We start from the raw sequence: 19,182 nt of genomic DNA on the forward strand, positions 1-19,182 counted from the left end.
GCCACTCAGTAGTTACCATCAAATACTCAACAAGTACATGCCTTTATGTACTCTTCTTAACAGTAGGAAATGTTACATAGATCCTTTTTCTCCACACACACACATTCCTTCTCCATTCCCCACTTCAGTCTTATCTTAATGTGATATATTTTATGCTTGAAAGTCTGTTATTGTTACTCTAATATACTTCTCAATAACGAAAATATGTATATAAATTTAAGTTACATATTTTATTTATTTCCTGTTACTGTAGGCTTTATGTGTCCAAAGAAATTTCTTTTGGATTCAGTTGCATTTATAATTGCTCTTAATATATAATTGATTAAAACACATAGATGCAAATTTTAAGCCCTTTTTAAAGCTTATATATTTATTTTGAGAGAGAGAGAGAGTGAGAAGGAGTGGGGGAGAGGAAAAGAGAGAGGGAGAGAGAGAGTCCCAAGCAGGCACAATGCCATCAGCACAGAGCCTGATGCAAGGCTTGATCTCACAAACCGTGGGACCATGACCTGAGCCTAAACCAAGAGTCAGACACTTAACTGACTGAGCCACCTAGGGGCCCTCAAATAGATACAAATTTAACAAAAAAAAATTAGTAAATTTCTATTGGCAGATATAATATCAGATATAGGTTTTTGTGAGTCTAATGTTCATGAATATAAAATTAGGACCAAAACTTGGGAAGAGGCCACTTTAAATGAAGGGCCTATTGCTGAAGCTTCATTACCTTCAGCCTCTGGTGAGATGGAGTCACTTTGGTGTTGTTTCTCTATTAGTTCATGTACCATTACTCATTATTCATATTATGTGTTGCTAAAATAAGACAGGGTTTAGCATCAATTTTTATCTCTATTCTTTTACTTAGTTTCACTTAAATGCTGAGAAAACTTGTTACGTAAAACAAGTAGATGGAAATAGATGGAGTTTTGTTATAGTAATATCTTTATTCTTTAAGTTCCTTTGACATTATAAGCTAACAATCACATCGTGATCTGTCATTATTTTTAATGGCTTGTCAGCTGTCAATTCCATGAGGACTTGTAATGTGTTGCAAGCAAAGAATCAGAAACCACCCTGTTGCAAAAACATGCTCAACTCAGTTCACTTGCTTTCTTACCCTCAACACTATTATTTCACATCGTCCCTTTGTGTGTGGCAACTGAGAGCCACTGTGCCACAGTAAGATGGGGACAGATGAATGCTGACCAAAGGGAAAAGGGGAAAGGGAAGGTGTATCCTTAGGCAGACTGACATTAGGAAAGCATGCTAGGAAAAAAATGGGACCTAGAAATTGATTCTCTTTAAATTGTGTGTCTGTTTATCCCTTGGAAAGTCTTTAAACATAGCCAGGTACCTATGGCCCAATTTGAAGGTGACGGGTCCACAAAGTGCTATGCCGTCCTTGCTCCCCTCACCACATCTTTCTGTCTCCATCTTTTACTCTCATCCTTGCTCTGGCCACGCTGCCCTCTTTACTGTTCTCTCAATGCTGAGAGTGTTCTCTAGCCTTGAGACCTTCTCCAAACTGCTCAGAAGACCCCTTCATAGTGAGGCCTTCCTCAGCTGTCCTATTCTAAACTACAACCACACACACACGTACTCTATTCCTTATCTTCCTTCTTTTATTTTTCTCCATAGCACATATAGGGGCTCAGCAAATATTGTTAAATGACTTCATTTCTATGGCCTATAAATTAGCATATCCACGTAAGCCAGAATACTCCATGTTCGAAGATGAGGCTTGGGCTGGGAAACAGGGATCATCATAGGATGTGGCCATCTGCTGCTCCTAATGGGCGGTACTGCATTGCAGTGTGTCAGGAAGCAGTGTGGGAAGCATATCGGATCTTTCTGGACCGCATCCCTGATCCGGGGGAATACCAGCACTGGGTCAGCATCTGCCAGCAGGAGACTTTCTGCCTCTTTGACATTGGACAAAATTTCAGTAACTCCCAGGAGCACCTAGATCTTCTTCAGCAGGTGAGCCTAAACGCTGTACATTCGGAACACTGCTTGGATAGCTCCCAACCCTCCGCCCCCCCCAACCCCCAAATTAGTTTCCCGCATAAAGGTTAGTTGAAGAAATGCTTAGAGATACCTGATAAGTCCAACAAGAATTTTATTCTTGCAAAATAGCATTGTACAGCCTGGTTGAAGTGAAGTTAAAGGGAAAAGGGAATGAAAATAGATTTTAGCTCTTCAGTTGACATTTGCTCTTGGTAAAATTACTTTTTATCTTTCTGCAGAGAATAAAACAGAGACACTTCCCTGAGAGGTAAGTACCCAAAATAGAGTGCTGCATGCTCTTGACTTTTGAAAGACCACATAATGGAATGAGACTGAGCTATGGTATTATGTCAGCCCCTGAGATCTGTGTAGGTTATTCTAACAGAAAATTATGCATATGTTGCACTAAAGGTAAATGAGTATCTAAAGGGGAAATGGATAGACCCTAAAGATTGAGATAGGTGTTGGCACTATGTTTGCAGATAAAATGGATTCACTACTATGTGCTAAGTATCTAAAGTGTGTTTTCACTTATGGGATATAGAGCAACTAAAATAGTTTGATTATGGGGCACTTGGTTGGCTCAGTCGGTTAAACATCTGACTTCAGCGCAGGTCATGATCTCATGGCTCGTGAATTCAAGCCCCATGTGGGGCTCTGTGCTGACAGCTCAGGGCCTGGAGCCTGCTTCAGATTCTATGTCTCCCTCTCTCTCTGTGCCCCTCCCCCACTTCTGCTCTCTCTCGTTCTCTCTCTCTCTCAAAAATAAATAAATAAGCATTTAAAAAATAGTTTGATTTTTAAATTTATGATAAACTATTAGTTACATCAGGGAAATACTAATACAATCAGAGAACAACCTGAATTTTGAAGTCTTATTTGGTATTCTGGAAAGCATTAGTATTTCTCAAACTGAATTACTGAAGCAATGAGCTATACTCTCAACAAGAACTGAATATCAAATAAGAAAATCAAAATTTTTTAGAAGGCAAGGAAAAGTATGTTAGCTAAAAAGATTAAAGAAGAGAGACAAATTCTAAACACAAATCACATACATTTTATAACATTTAGAAATCTAAATCTGAAGATAATACTAAGAGAGACACAAATTTGGCTGTATAAATTACTGACAATTCTTTATAATGCTTTTCACATGTGTTCCTTCATTTCTGTTCCCTTTGCCAACAACCTCTTTGAGGACCTTACTAATTTACACTGTGAAAAATGTCAAATCTGATCTCCCTAATGGATTTCCCTGTCTCTAACCTCTTCCCCTCTTTAACTTGCATAACGGCTGCTGGATTAATAAGTCTGAAAAATTTCTTTTCTTACACTGAGCCCTGTTCAGTGACTTTCAAAAGACTCCACCATCTTCCTCTTACCCTTCTGAATATCCTCTGCCTACCGACCCCCTCGTGCTCTGGGTACAGAAGGCTGAGTGGAGAGGACAGAATCACTCACATCGCTTGCCTTGACTCCCAGGTAGGACTAGTCGGTGGGGAGCAGGAGATCAGAGGGAGAAGACAGAATGAGGTGATTGAATTTATCACCTCCCCTCAACCGCCAACCTGCAAAGTTTTCAAGGGTTATTAGCCTCCTTCAACTTGATCTCAGCTCCTGTCAGACATTATTTCCACAGAGCCTTCTCTGTCTCTGGTTCATGGTAACTGGCCCATCTTCTCACCCCTCCTCGACTAGGGGTATTCTGAGAACCCTACTGTTACCAGCCCTGAGGTATTGATTGCACTTGGCTTTAATGATTGCTCTTATGCAGTTCCCACAGCTTAGCAAGGAACCCTTTTTTAAAATTTGCTCAGATTACCCCACAATGAGTGAGTCATCTGTTTGTTGCCAGGACCTTCATTGAAGAAGAGCCCAAACTAATCAATCACTGCCTGACCTTTCCAACTTTGCCTCCATTACCTACAATCCCACTACTGCTACGATGCCATTCCACACTGCACACAGACCACACCCTACTCACCCTACACTCTGGTCCCTAGCCTTTCCCCCTGGCCCAGAAGAACCTGCCTTTCCCACATTACATATCCAAATCCTACTCTCCTTTCAAGCTCCTGGTGGAGTCCCCCATGGACTCCATGATGTCTTAACAGCCTATTTGAGCCTACAGCAATATCTCCCTGCTTTGAATTTTGCACTGTTTTTGGTACTTACATTCTTTTAATGTTCATTTATTTTTGAGAGAAAAAGAAAGCACAAGCAGAGAAGGGGCAAGAGAGAGGGAGATGCAGAATCCAAAGCAGGCTCCAGGCTCTGAAATGTCAGCACACAGCCTGACGCAGCACTCAAACCCACGGAACCGTGAGATCATGATCTGAACCAAAGTCGGACGCTTAACCAACTGTGCACTCAGGCACCCCTTGACTCCTTCATAAGTTTTTTTAAATAAAAAATAAAAATTAAAAAAAATTTTAAGTTGATACCAGAAGTAATGTGATTGAGAAAAATCTTAGTACTAGAGTATTAACTTTGTTCACAAGACACAGAGCTATTCACTCTTCTTATGTAAAATAGGATGATACTGGAGCGCCTGAGTGGCTCCGTCAGTTGAGCATCTGACTCTTGGTTTCAGCTCAGGTCATGACCTCACAATATGAGGGATTGAGCCCTGCATTGGGCCTTGCGCTGACAGAGGAGCCTGCTTGGAAGTCTCTCTCTCCTCTCCCTCCTCCTCCCTCCTACTCTCTCTCTCAAAATAAATAAACGTTAATTTTTTTAATGTGTAAACATTTAATGTTTTCCACTCTCATGTCTATCATCATTGCTGGAGAGAATTGCTAAGGAGCAAGAGACAGACATTGTACATTAGCTATGATTACCAAGTGGTTAGGAAAGAAAGGGGGCAAGCAAGCAAGCTGTTTCTTATTTTCAACCTTTCCCGGAAGACAAAACAGAAAATTTTCTCATCTGAGTAGCCCATAAATCTGCCAGTTTCAAATGACTTTAAAATAAAAACCAGTGGAAGAATCCAGTGTCCCAGCTTCCTAAATTATAGCTTTTGAGCGATGGTCTAGATTGCCATTGTTGTGGCAGAATCATACTCAGTGGCAGAGGATAAGGAAATAGCATCTGACACAGGGTCCTGCACAAAGTGGGCTTTGACTTGTAACTAATGCAATTGCCAGCACTCCAATAACTATTCTTCTTGGTTATTTTCTGTTTTGCAGCAAGATAAGACAAGGATACCAAAGCTATAATAGTAGGAAAGAGATCTTAGTATAAACAGAGTCCCAGACAACGGAAAAAAAGGAAAATTATCTAAATCACAAATGCTCTAATGTTTGATATGAGATATTTATAAACATGATAGCCATAAAAACTATTTTTTAGCACATAGCACAATACCAGCAGAAAAGAACAAGAATACCTAATTCCGAAACAGTCTGAATTTATATTTAGCCTGTGTGCATCAGTATAGTCCTCCATGTTTACATCTATTCTGACTGGTCAGAGTCCATGCCAGGCCAATGGATAATATTTTGTATACCACCCCGATTAGCACTTTGGCAGATATGGGTATATTAGAAATATGTGGATGGTCTCATTGTCTACAGCCCACTAGATATCCATATAACAGCAGAGCACCTGTCCATTCCCTTTGCTCTTCCCATCAACATGAGCCACAGAAAATTGGATCAAACATATTGGTCAACTAAGACTATATTGCACTCATATAGACATGAGCTATTAAGACCTAAGAGCTGATAGTAACAAATCTTTCAGTGAGCTTAAAAAGGAACTACTGCTGTTCCTTTCTACATAGAGCTTGCTAGAATGAGCCAACATCATATGCATACAGCTTTATAACATGCCCTTGGATTTACCCTTAGATATTTTCCAGACTGCCCTGCATAAACTGCAAACTTACCCATAACTCCTGCAGGCAATGGTTGTGTCCAAAATAGGATTTAATACATCTGCATTATCCAGATATCTCTCTCTCTCCTATTGCTATAACCACAGGAGTTACTCTAGTAGATAAACTTAAGGATTCCCAGGATTTGTAGGTTTGAGGGTCTGAGATTTTAGCAAGAATATTCAGTCATAGATCATGTCATGTAATTATCTTTGATGTCAAGGATACAGTATAAGCACAATGAGACTATAAAACATTGAGCCTCAAAGACCAGTTTTGCCCACAATGAAAATGCTCCCAGGACCACATGAAAAATACTTATGGGAAAGTCCTAGAGTCAAATGACCATTTTCAGGGGTTGCTTGAATTTTTCTTCAGTGGAAATTTATTTGAAGATTACTTATCTAATGAAAAAATAAGCAAACCCGGTTTTAAAGGATTTTCCTCTAATTTTAAGTCTATTGAGTATAGAAAAAATAAATGAATTTCTCCTGTTGTCATCGAGCTCCTTTTCACCACCTCTTCTCTCTTTTCTACTGTGCTAATAGAAAAGATGAAATGCCTACAGAGGGGACATTAGGAGAGCCTGCTGAAACCCCTGTGTTTTCTACGGGTAAGCTTAGACCTCCTCATTCACCTGTTCCTGAAACTTAACTCCAATTATCATGAAAGAGGGATGCCTGGGTGGCTTAGTCAGTTAAGTGTCTGACTTCAGCTCGGGTCCATTATCTCATGGTCTGTGAGTTCGAGCCTCACATCGGGCTCTGTGCTGACAGCTTGGAGCCTGGAGCCTACTTCGGATTCTGTGTCCCTCTCTCTCTGCCCCTCCCCTGCTCTGCCCACTCACGTGCTCTCTCTCTCTCTCTCTTTCTCAAAAATAAACATTAAGAGAAAAAACAAATTATCATGAAAGAAAGGGAGGGGAAATTTTATCATTGAAAGTATACTATTTAAAAAACAATCCTTGATTGAATTGACAAAATTTATAATATGGTTTCTTAAAAATAATTGATATTTCTAAATGTATAAAATAATTTAGATTCATTGGATAAAACTTGTAAAATTTAGAAAAGAATATAGGTAAAGTGAAATCACCCATTATCCTTCAACTTGGAGACAATCATCACCAATATTTTCAACCAAATAATTTCAAGATAAGTATCTGTCTTGCATCCTTTATGTAGTCACAAAAGGAAAAATTAACCAGATCTCATTGGCAAACTATTTAACTGAAACATATCTAAAATAGCACCAAACTTGGGTCCCAGATGAGAAGAATGGAGAATTCAACTGGGACAAACAGTTTTCTCAATAACATATTTTTGTAATCTTACATGAGTTAAGAATGCACCCCACACCTGTGAATTACAGAATGACAGAAAGAGTATATAAAATTTTGACCATGTTCTTATGTAAACGTCTCTAATCTCATTCTTGTGCCTGTAACGTTTTAATTTCCACAGATGTCGCCAATGTCTCACTCGGACCGTTCCCTCTCACTCTTGGTGACACGTTCCTCAACGACACCGTGATGCCTACAACAGTAAGAAGTTCCGAGAGTCAATCTAGACTGTCACATGCTGTTTTTGTTTTATTAGTAAAACAAGAAAAGAGAATGGATGAACTGGCCATCTCTATTACTAGTGCTGCATTTTTATCAGTCCAATTAAGAGTCAGTGACTTTGTTCTATTCAGTATTCTCACTGCTTCCAGGGACTGAGGGGAAAAAACAGATTGAAAACTAGAATCAATTGAGAGGAATTATAAAAAGCAACTTAGTTATTAACTCCAGGAGGGTAGGGGCCCTTTTTTCCCCAGTGCTTAATGGAACTGGATATATAGCAAATACTCCTCAAGCATTAGAATAAATGAATGAATAAATCTATCAACCAATCAATCATCCAATCAATCAAGCTCCTTCTCCATCAAAATGTAATCTCACGCTGACACTAAGGATAGAAGTTTTGCTTCCAGGCATGGCCAGCATAAATAGGTCAGATAAATATCAAAATGATCGAAATCCTGAGTGTCAAATGGGGAAAAATAAGAACTGTTCGCAGGCAAAGAGAAGCACTGGCCACTGCTGTCTTTGAGAGGAATGCAGGAGGACAGGATATGTTACAGAATTAATTGTTAGTTATCAGAAAAGGGGGACATTTAAAAAATTTTTTTTTAGTGTTTTATTTATTTTTGAGAGAGAGAGAAAGAGAGAGAAAGACAAAGCACGAGTTGGGGAGGGGTAGAGAGAGAGCGACATAGAATCCAAGGCAGGCTCCAGGCTCCGAGTTGGTCAGTACAGAGACCAATGTGGGGCTCGAATCCACACACCGTGGGATCATGACCTGAGCTGGAATCTGACGCTCAGCCAACTGAGCCACTCAGGTGTTCCAGAAAACAGGGACATTGTAATCACTCCAAAATCTTTGAGTCAGACACTTAGTGCTGAAGCCAGGAAACGCTGCCTTCTTTCCCCAGGAGTGGCAGGGTCACGGCCTCACACAGTGGGCCGCAAGTTCAGCACAGGGCAATCTAGAGGTGACACATACTTCCCTGGGGTCTGCAAGGCTTTGCTAGCCTCCCCTGTGAACCTCCCTGCAAGGTCAAAGCCCAGACAGTGAGGGCAAGAAGTTCAGTCTCACCAGCTCTACATGAAAATTCAGGGATGAGAACCCTGCTGGTCTGTAGGCCAGATGGCTGCAGATTTACTGGAACTATTGCTATGAACAAAGAATTAAAATGTTCCATTTTTCTCCAAAATATTATTGTGAAAAGTGTTGTTGAAAAAAATTAAGATTAAATATACTCACTATAAAATTTCAAAGACAACTCTAGTTCACCTTCTCTTTTCTCATATTACTTATATCTCATATTCTTCAAAATCTAACATAGGTCCCCCCTTCTGCAGTAAATATCCCCTGAACATTTCATTTTACATTCATCACAGCCTCCTCTTATCTTTTTTGCCACCCACATCTATCACTCATTCTTTGGCTTAGCAAACATTTTGCTAGAATCCTCTGATGTGCCGGGTATTGAGGTATGTACCAAAGATCCTAAGATGAATAAGGCATGGTTCCTGCCTTCAAGAAATACATAATTCAAATAAGTACAACAAAATAGTCTTAGTGCTGTACTTGAGGATGGCAGGTGTATAGAATGGAACAAAATGATAAGCCAGGACAGGTTGCAAAAGATATGACTGCTAATCATGTATATTCACAGAGAGTTTTGTGCCTAGGTGACTGCATTATTTTTTTTTTTTTTTTTTTTACTTTTGGAGATTTAATAAAGTATGAGAATCATACTGGATTTGAGGAGATTATATGTAGGGTGACAAGATTAGCATATAAAAAGACTAGGTGAGTATGACATGGTACTAAATTAGAAATTCAGATATTATTCACTGCTCCAAAAGATTAGAGGAGGCAAAGGTTTGTCCCCTAAAGGATCAGAGGAAATATTATTTTAAATGAACTGAAAGGTATTAGTAAGAAGTAAAAAAATGTGTGTATATGGTGTGTGTGTGTGTGTGTGTGTGTGTGTGTCCTTCCTTGTGTTTTAGTACTGGAAGTGAGCATGCGGAGCAGTGAGGAGGGTCTCTCCGGTCAGGAGACTAGCACAAGCAGTATGGTCTCTCAACAGTGAACAAGCTATCTGGTAGTCAGGGCAGGGAGAAATGACACAAACTAAAATTGTTTAAGCAGCAACAATTCCATTTACGATTGCACTGAAGGTAATAAGATATCTAGGAGTAAAGCTAATCAAAGAGGTGAAAGATCTGTACTCTGGAAATTATAAAATGCTGATGAAAGACATTAAGGATGACACAAAGACATGGAAAGACATTCCATGTTCATGAATTGGAAGAACAAACATTGTTAAAATGTTGATATTACCCAAAGCAATTTACACGTTTAATGTAATCCATACCAAAAAACCACCAGCATTTTTCACAAAGCTAGAACAAACAATCCCAAAATTTGTATGGAACCACAAAAGACCCCAAATAGCCAAAATAATCTTGAAAAGGAAAAGCAAACATGGAGGCATCATGATACTGGACTTCAAGTTATATTACAAAACTGTAGTAATCAAAACAGTATGGTACTGGCACAAAAATAGACACATAGATCAATGGAACAGAATAGAAAATCCAGAAATAAGCCCACAACTATATGGTCAATTAATTCTGACAAAGCAGGAAAGAATATCCAGTGGGAAAAGGACAGTCTCTTCTACAAATGGTATTGGTAAAACTGGACAGCAATATGCAAAAAAAGAAACTGGACCCCTTTCTTACACCATACACAAAAATAAATTCAAAATGGATTAAAGACCTGGATACGAAACCTGAAACCATAAGAATCCTAGAAGAGAACACAGCCAATAACTTCTTTGACCTTCTCCATAGAAACTTTTTTCTAGATATGTCTCCTGACACCAGGGAAACAAAAGCAGAAATAAACTATTGGGACTACATCAAAATAAAAAGATTCTACACAACAAAGAAAACAATCAAGCTGAAAGGTAACCTACAAAATGGGAGAAGATATTTGCAAAGGACATATCTGATAAGGGTTAGTATTCAAAATATATTAAAAAGTTACAAAATTTGACACCCAAAGAACAAATAATCCAATTAAAAATGAGACGACATGAACTGACATTTCTCCTAAGAAGACCTGCAGATTTCCAACAGACATATGAAAAGATGTTCATCATCACTTACCGTCAGGGAAATATAAATCCAAACAACAATGAGATATCACCTCACATCTGTCAGAATGACTAAAATAAACAACACAAGAAGCAACAGGTATTGGTGAGGATGTGGAGAAAAACGAACACTCATACAGTATTGGTGGGAATATAGACTGGCGCAGCCACTTTGGAGAACGGTACACAGTTTCCTCAGAAAGTTAACATGAGAACTACCATACAATCCACTAATCACACTATTGGGTATTTACCCAAAGAATAAAAAAACACTAATTCAAAGGGATACATGTACACAATATATTCATAGCAGCATTACTTACAGCAGCCAAAATTTGGAAGCAGCCCAAGGGTCCATCAACTGATGAATGGATAAAGATGTGGTACAACGGAATATTAGTCAGCCATAAAAAAGAATGAATGCTGCCATTTGCAACAACATGGATGGAGCTAGAGAGTATAATGCTAAATGAAATAAGCCAGTCAGAAAAAGACAAATACTATACGATTTCACACTGTGGAATTTAAGAAATAAAACAGAATAACAAAGGGAAAAAAAGAGACAGAGAGAGACAAATCAAGAAAAAGACTCTTTTTTAAAAAATTTTTAACATTTAGTTATTTTTGAGAGACAGAGAAAGAGCAGGGAAGGGGCAGAGAGAGAGAGAGAGAGAGAGAGAGAGGGAATCCAAAGCAGGGTCCAGGCTCTGAGCTGTCAGCACAGAGCCGGATATGGGGCTCAAACCCACGAACTGTGAGATCATGACCTGAGCTGAAGTCAGTTGCTTAACCGACTGAGCTACCCAGGTGCCCCTAAAAAGACTCTTAATTATAAAAAACAAACTGATGGTTACCAGAGAGAAGGTAGATGGGGGGATGAGTTAAATAAGTGATGAGGACTAAGGAGTGCACTTGTTGTGATGAGCCCAGGGTGACGTATGGAAGTGTTAAATCACTATATTGTATACCTGAAACTATTATAACACCATATGTTAACTAACTGGAATTAAAATAAAAACTAAAAAAAATACATAGGACATTGTACTTGGGCCCACTCTGTAGTTGAATAAAAAAATAAATTTTAATTACATATATATATACACATACATATATATACATATGTATGTGTATATATATATATGTAATTAAAATATATATGTGTATGTATATGTGTATGTGTATATATGTATGTGTATGTATGTGGAAAGCTTTGAATGTCAGGAACAGAGTTGGGATTTTTATCTCATAGATAATAAAGTATTACCGAGGGTGCTGACTGAGAGGCAAGGAAAATTAATCCAGTGGCTGAGGATAAATTAGAAGACTTCTCACTAATACATCTAAAGAATTTATTTAAATGTCTCATGTGAACTTTAAATATGCCTAGTGAAATGGTAAACTTCTAGAGGATCATGCCATAGGCCATATTTTTCTTTTAACTTTCCATGGGTCCTAGTACTGCCGTACACCCATACAGATGCTTAATGTGTGTTATTTCAATGAACGAATCAATGAAATCTTTTTGTTAAACAAGCATCAGTAGTCTGGCAGGTGTGAATCCACATCCTCCTTGTGCCCTGTTAAAGTTAGAGGTTGTATGGCTGTCCACTGCTATGGAAGAAAGGGGTTCGTGATATGAAATGAGGAGACACTACATTGGCCACCACCCACATGAGTTTTGTCCCTCATGGCATTTTCCATTGGTTGGTCTCTTCTTTCACCTTACATAGCTCTGATTTCATTAATAAAAGACTAAGTACATTACCAAAGATGTTTGATTTTCCACAGACATGGTTTTTACTCTTTTACAAAGCTGTTCAGATTTCACGATCATCTGGGTACCCAATATTGAAAATCTGTCACACCCCAAGTTTCAAACCCAGCTCCAGGCTTGCTCTGTGCCCTGGGAGACCATGTGAATTCAGAACAGTGAGAGACTCCTGCTTGTTCCCAGTCCAGAGAGCAAGAAGGATGACCCCTTTGCCCTTGTGATCGGAGACCAAATCCAGGTCCTCAGAAGAGTGCTTCTGTTTCTAGCCACATGCTACCAAAGGTGGCCCAAAAGTTCCACTCCTTCTGAGAGATATTTCAAACCCTCTCTTGACCTGACAGTGCTCACTAACTAGCTTTAATGTGAAGTTTAGGCATGAATAGCCTCATTAAACCAGTCTAGACTCTTCTCTAAAGAAGATTATATTAAATAATACCTCAACATCACATAGGTTATATTGTGTAATACAGTATTCATCAAAGAGTATGCATAAAGTTACACAAGAATGTCACAAAATCTCAGTGATGCTCCAGCAGTATATATAAATTATGTGGGTGTGTATATATGTGCAAATGTTTTCATCAAGAGCACAGAGTCCTAACATTACAGTGTTCTCAAGGAGTGTAAATAGTTAATTCATTAGAGCTTTGGTACTTTGTCTCTCAGTGAAATTCAGAGGACACTTCTAGTTAATAGGATTTTAATTCTAAAAGTACTTGAGGGGCAACGGGAAGGCTCAGTCAGTTAAGCATCTGGCTTCAGCTCAGGTCATGATATGGTTCATGAGTTCAAGCCCTGTGTTGGGCTCTGTGCTGACAGCTCAGAGCCTGGGACCTGCTTCAGATTCTGTATCTCCCTCTCTTTCTGCCCCTCCAGCTGTTTGTGCTCTGTCTCTCTCTGTCTCTCACAAACAAATAAATGTTAAAAATTTTTTTTAAAAACTTGAGCCTTCATAAGCCACCTTCTTGAGACAACATCAATATACATTATATAATAGTACCGTATATTTACAATTTATATTAATAGAAGACCTTTTGTTTTCTAACTCAGGAAAGGAAAATAGAACCCACTGAGGTATCCGAAGGCCCAATGGAGCAGAAGGTGGAACTGAGCATCATTCTAGCAAACCAGAGGTTCACAGCAGAGCTCGCTGACTCCCAGTCCCCATATTATCAGGAGCTGGCCACAAAGTCTCAACTCCAGGTAAGTGAGCCCACCCCACACAACCACAGCCCAAGTCATGACTCAGAATCGGGGAGCCAGCAGAACCTAAACCCTTTGAACAAATAGTTTCAACTTCTTGTGACCAGACATTCATTTTTAACCAAAACTGCATTCATTTTAATAAAAAACTACAATGGGACCCAAAATGTTAGGGTAAATTGATCTCTAGAAAGGTTTTCTATTCCAGCTTCTCTTTTTTAAAATTTTTTTCCCTTAATGTTTATTTATCTTTGAGAGAGAAAGAGAGAGAAGAGATGGAGCATGAGCGGGGAAGGGGCAGAGAGAGAGGGAGACACGGAATCTGAAGCAGGCAGGAGCTGTCAGCACAGAGCCCAACACAAGGCACAAACTCACGAACCATGAGATTGTGGCCTGGGCCGAAACCATGAGTTGGATGCTTAACTGATTGAGCCACCCAGGAACCCCTCCAGCTTCTCTATCTTAAAAATCACTTACATTTAGGTTTAATGTAATTTTAGTATTTTAAATACTACTTTAAATATTAGTAGGTTTTTAAACCTCCTTTAACAGCGAGCCACTACACAGGTATTCCGTATGTCTAAAATTTTCATGTAAGCACCAACTAGGGAACATGTTGGGTTGAAATAGGAATTTTCAATCCATGTTTGTCTTACATAGTATTTCCATTTTTGCAGTTTAAAGAATGACATTCTTCATGGGTGATAAGTGTAAGGCTGTAATGTTGTCCCTGCTGTCCACTAAACTTAAGGGCTGTTCCAAGGTGTCTCTTCCATCTCTGACCATCATCATATCTGCCTGCCTTTTCTTTTCCTGCAGGATGAACCTAAGCTCCTATGCTCACCGTGGCATCTGTACGCCATGCGAAAAGCCCTGCCTTCCTTCCCAGCCTCATCTTACCATCCTTCCCATCCCCCTCCTTTGCACTCTACAGAAATACAAACTACTTACAACTCTTTTCTACCTTTAACCTTTCCCTGTGTTGTCTCATCTGTCTGGAATGCCCTTTCTTGAGTTTCACTTTACAAAACTTTATCAAGGGAAGTTCTCTCCCTCTCCGTTCTAGATTCAGTCAGTGCCTCTCCTCTGAGCGAACACACAGAGCCCACTGTTGCCAGGCCATTTATCACCCTGTCTTGAGATTGTTTGTTTACATGTCTTTGGCCTTTGTTGTCTGCATTTCTCCCTCTTCACCTGCCACCTCACTGTCTACAGGCTCTGAGCGTCCCTTTGAGGGCAGGAACTGTTTCTTTCATCTCTGAAGACTTACCTCCTAATACAGAGTGTGGGATGCAGTTAACTACTCAGTGACTATAGAAATGCAGCTGAAAATAGGAGCATTCATAAGATAACATAACTATGAACTACATTCATGGAGAGCCTGGGTGCCCACACATCTCACTCAGCATGGCCAGGGAACCAACAGCCCCCTACTTCTCATACTTGGAGAATTCAGTGCTTACCTCCTCTCAACTGGAGAGAAGATGAATAGGCAAAAATCTTAAACCTCCAACTTCTGCCGCATCAGCATTCAGTTAATAAAATGTAAAGAATCATTTCTATAAACTTCAAAGAGAAAGCATCAGCAGGGGGTGTTTATGAACTAGAGAAGTACTTAGACACGGATTATTAGATAAAATGGATTAAAGAATAGTCTGTTAACTTTCTGTTTGTTCTTTGAAATATTCTTTTCAGAAAATCTTTAGTGTAGTCGGAGTATCTTCAAAATTGGATAGTTGGCCAAGATTCAAATTCAGGCAGTCTGGCACCAGAACTCCTACTCTTAACCACGAGGCTATACTTCCTATTTTTCCAAAATAAATATTTATGGGACGGGGATTTTTGTATTATCATCAAATTAACATGACCATTCGAGACTCTGAAAAACTTATTAGCCAAATAAGAGTACGTGTCTCTGGGTCTTGTTCCAGAAAAACCCATCACATCAGTCCTGCTGGTTCCTCTGCACGGTCACTGGCTTCTCTGAGATGGAGCCCCTGTGCTTGCAGCATCTGTTCCCTTCCCAGGCTCTTGAGCAGTGCAGACCACCTAGCAGCCTGCCAGCACATAACCACCCAGCTCCACCACAGCCCACACTCGCATTAGCACAGCCATTCAGGCCTCATCAGGAATTAATGGACAGTGCTTTGAAGTAATTTAATTTCCACAATAAACCTAATGAGCAATTTAATACAAATGTCAAAAGGAATGCTTAGCTGTTGTCTGAATGCCTTCTCCTGTGCAAACACTCATGAGAACTCAACACGGCTGCCTTTTTATAGCCCCGTGAACATACATTCCAGCAGAATCAGGGAGGCCCCTGTGCATTTCGTATTATTAATAAGGTTAACTGGGCACTTAATTAGCAATTTAGTGGTTAGCACTCCATGATTGGAAGGTCCCCAGAAGATTATTTAGCAGAATTAACTGAAGACCTTTGTCATCTCCTCCCTAGATGCCTTCTGCACCCTCCTAAGCAAAGCTGACTCTTAATCAATCACAGGCAGGTTCACAAAGAGGCCACGGGTGGCAAACAAAAGCCCGCTCTGCTGGAGACAGTGCTGTGGAGCACTCTGGGAGGGGAGGACGGCTTTCCTTGGAGATGTTCCCTGCTGCCCGTGCTGCAGCTAGGGCTTCTGTGGAAGCAGTTCTGTGCTTGATTGATTGTTTCCATCTGTACAACGGCGCCTCTGGTATCCTGGACGAGAAAGAAGGACACATCAGGGTCTGAATCTTCTGCTCCAGAAACTGCTGCTCACACTTAAACATTCAGTGCCAACTATTGTTACTGGAATAGCATGACAGATGCCTTGGGGACCCAGAGCTATTTGTCACCAAAGGCCAGAGCAGACCTGAAGCAGGTACACAGCAGCTCTTCCCTACCTGCCTCCATAACAAAGACCATCTCTGCAAGGCCTAAATTCCTCGTTCTCCTCTGTTAAGCCTGTGGCGGGGGTGGCCATGGAGGCACAGAAACTTAGTATGCAGCCTCCCTGCCCTTGACCCCTACAGGGACCTTCACGCTGCCCTTTCCCCTCATTGAGTCATTCAAAAACAACTGACTGAAATCTTGCTCTGCCCTTTTCAGACTCCACAGTATGTGGCTACTGAGGAAGTAAAAGAAACTTGGGCTACGAAGGAGCTAGGAATCCAGTAGGAGACGTAGAGACTAACTTAATCAATAATACAATGTCATCAACTCTCTGCCCGCCGTGTGGCAGGCACTAATTAGTTATTTCTTATAGGAGCCTTATAATAAAGGGATCCTTTTGAGGCTAAGGAGATCAGATTCCGAGAGTTGAAGCCATAAACTCAAGGTCTTACAGCTAGAAAGTAAGAGAACCAATATTTAAACTCAGGCCTACACAGCTATCTCAAGTACCCAAAACCTAAGCTACCTTCATCACTGCAGTTACTATATACTCAGGGGGTGAAAACTATTTTTAATATTGGTGCAAGAAAATACGATTTAGAAGGTGAATCAGTCTGCTGGAAAAAGAAATCCATGATACACTTCAAAGGCCAATGTAAGTGATGTGGGGATTGTCTGTGCCTCACTGCTCTAGTCCTTGGCACAGATAATGTAGAGTCAGCAGTAAATTTAGATACAGTGACAATGCAGCAGCATGTTGATGAGTTTAGAGAATGAAGAGATCCACTCCAGTCAATTAAACAGAATTTGCTGAGTCCCTGCTATGTGGATGATGGTCTGCTAGGTACCGGGAGGGAGGCAGATGAAGATGAATAAATAAGATATGGTCCCTGAGCCCAAGGAGCATAATCTCAGTGAGGGAGCCATCATGCAGCTCATAGACTGTTTTATGGGATATACTGTAATAAGTTCTAGAGTAGGGGAAGAAGAAATCATTGAGCCTGACTTCAGGGCTCTACAAATGCTTTTCAATAGAGAATATGCTTGATCTGGTTTTGAAACATGGCAGCGTGGGCAGTCAATGAGCAGAAGATAGAAGTTGCATCTTGGGTTAAATGGGGGAAAATAGAAGTCTGGAGGAAGCACATGTTGTATTTGAGGAGAGATAGGTATTAGTTTATTGTCCCTAGAGGACACGATACTGGCCAAAAGGGTAATGATGACAGGAAGGGCAAAGGATAAAGTCCTTGAGAAATGGAGGTTTAGCTTGTGCATGGCCTTAAATGCCATTCTAAAGGAACTTATTCATTTAGCAGTGTAGCCCTTCAAGGGATTTTTAGTGAAGAACAACACGTATGGAATGATTACGTTGGAAATAAAAACGTGGTCAAGGAGACATCTCCTTTCCTCCTGCCCCAGCATATGTCTATCCCCCACCCCACCAAAACAATATTTCTGCTTTTCTTCCTCCCACACACACCTAAAAAACCATTTCAGCAATATAAGGGGGAAGATAGGGAAGGTATGCCTGCCATGGAAATAAAAATGTGGTGGAAACAAAATGTATATGGGATTCAAACTACCAGGAGTTGGTGACTGGACATGAGGGGCACAGAGGGAAGGTATCAGGGTTGCTGGATTTTCTGGCATGGAGGAAGACAATAGGTGTTTACGAACCTAACTGGGGTAGAGAGCCCTGGAGGAAAGGCAGATTTGGAAGGAAGAGAATGACTCTGGTTTGGACATACTGAGTTAGTGGCAAAGTTGGGATATTCATGTGTAGAACTCAAAGCTATGTCTCAGGTGATCAGTGAAGCCATAGCAGAATATGAGATCCTGCAAGGAGGGGCAGAGGGGAGTGGGCACAGGGAAGGGAGGATGTTGCCAGGTGCCTGCTTACCCCCTCAGCCTCACCTTCACGCTGCTCTCCCTCCAAGCTTTGCTACTAACACTATCCCTTCCTTTTGGTCTCTCTTGCCTCCCAAGCTGGAAGGGGCAGCGCCTGTCTATGTGGCAGTGTGTCCCCAGAGCCTAGCACAGTGTCAAGCTTACTGAATAAATAGGAGAGTGAGATAAGGAGGCCGAGAATCTATATATTTAAAGTAGAGAGCAGACGAGGGGAGCCTGGGTGGCTTAGTCGATTGAGCGTCCGACTTTCGCTTAGGTCATGATCTCGCGGTTCGTGGGTTCGAGCCCCGCGTCGGGCTCTGTGCTGACTGCCAGCTCAGAGCCTGGAGCCTGTTTCAGTCTGTGACTCCCTCTCTCTCTGACCCTCCCCTGCTCACACTGTCTCTCTCTCTCTCTCTTCTAGGAAAAAAAAAAAACAAAAAACATTAGAGAGCAGACGAGACTAAGATGGAGTAAAGAAGACTGAGAGGGATGTCTGGGTGGCTCAGTGGGTTAAGCCTCTGACTTCAGCTCAGGTCATGGTCTCATAGTTCCTGAGTTCGAGCCCCACGTAGGGCTCTGTGCTGACAGCTCAGAGCCTGGAGCCTGCTTCAGATTCTGTGTCTCCCTCTCGCTCTCTGCCCCTCCCCAATCCCTCCCCTCAAAAAATAAACATTAAAAAAATTAAATAAAAAAAGAAGACTGAGAAAGCAGTCCTTGAGATAAAAGAACCAGAAAATAAGCAGGCACACCAAGGAAGAGAAATGGAAAATGCCACTGGGTTTGGAGAGAACCAAAGAGACAACAGCCTAGAGAGAGTCCAGAGGCAGAAGCCAGACTGCAGTGGGT

General features: G+C 40.7%; 1 protein-coding gene across 1 annotated transcript in view; it reads left to right on the forward strand.

Moving 5' to 3' along the window:
• The window catches only part of IMPG1 (interphotoreceptor matrix proteoglycan 1), a 170,071-nt gene that overhangs the window by 68,578 nt on the left and 82,311 nt on the right, over window positions 1–19,182 (forward strand). Inside the window, exons 5-9 of the mRNA XM_039245788.1 lie at window positions 1,814–1,980; window positions 2,247–2,275; window positions 6,433–6,497; window positions 7,348–7,427; window positions 13,422–13,574. Coding sequence (XP_039101719.1) covers window positions 1,814–1,980; window positions 2,247–2,275; window positions 6,433–6,497; window positions 7,348–7,427; window positions 13,422–13,574 — 494 coding nt within the window. The remainder of the gene's footprint in view (window positions 1–1,813; window positions 1,981–2,246; window positions 2,276–6,432; window positions 6,498–7,347; window positions 7,428–13,421; window positions 13,575–19,182) is intronic.

This window comes from Hyaena hyaena, unplaced genomic scaffold, assembly GCF_003009895.1.
Source record: "Hyaena hyaena isolate Hyena2069 unplaced genomic scaffold, ASM300989v1 scaffold_270, whole genome shotgun sequence".
NCBI lineage: Eukaryota > Metazoa > Chordata > Mammalia > Carnivora > Hyaenidae > Hyaena > Hyaena hyaena.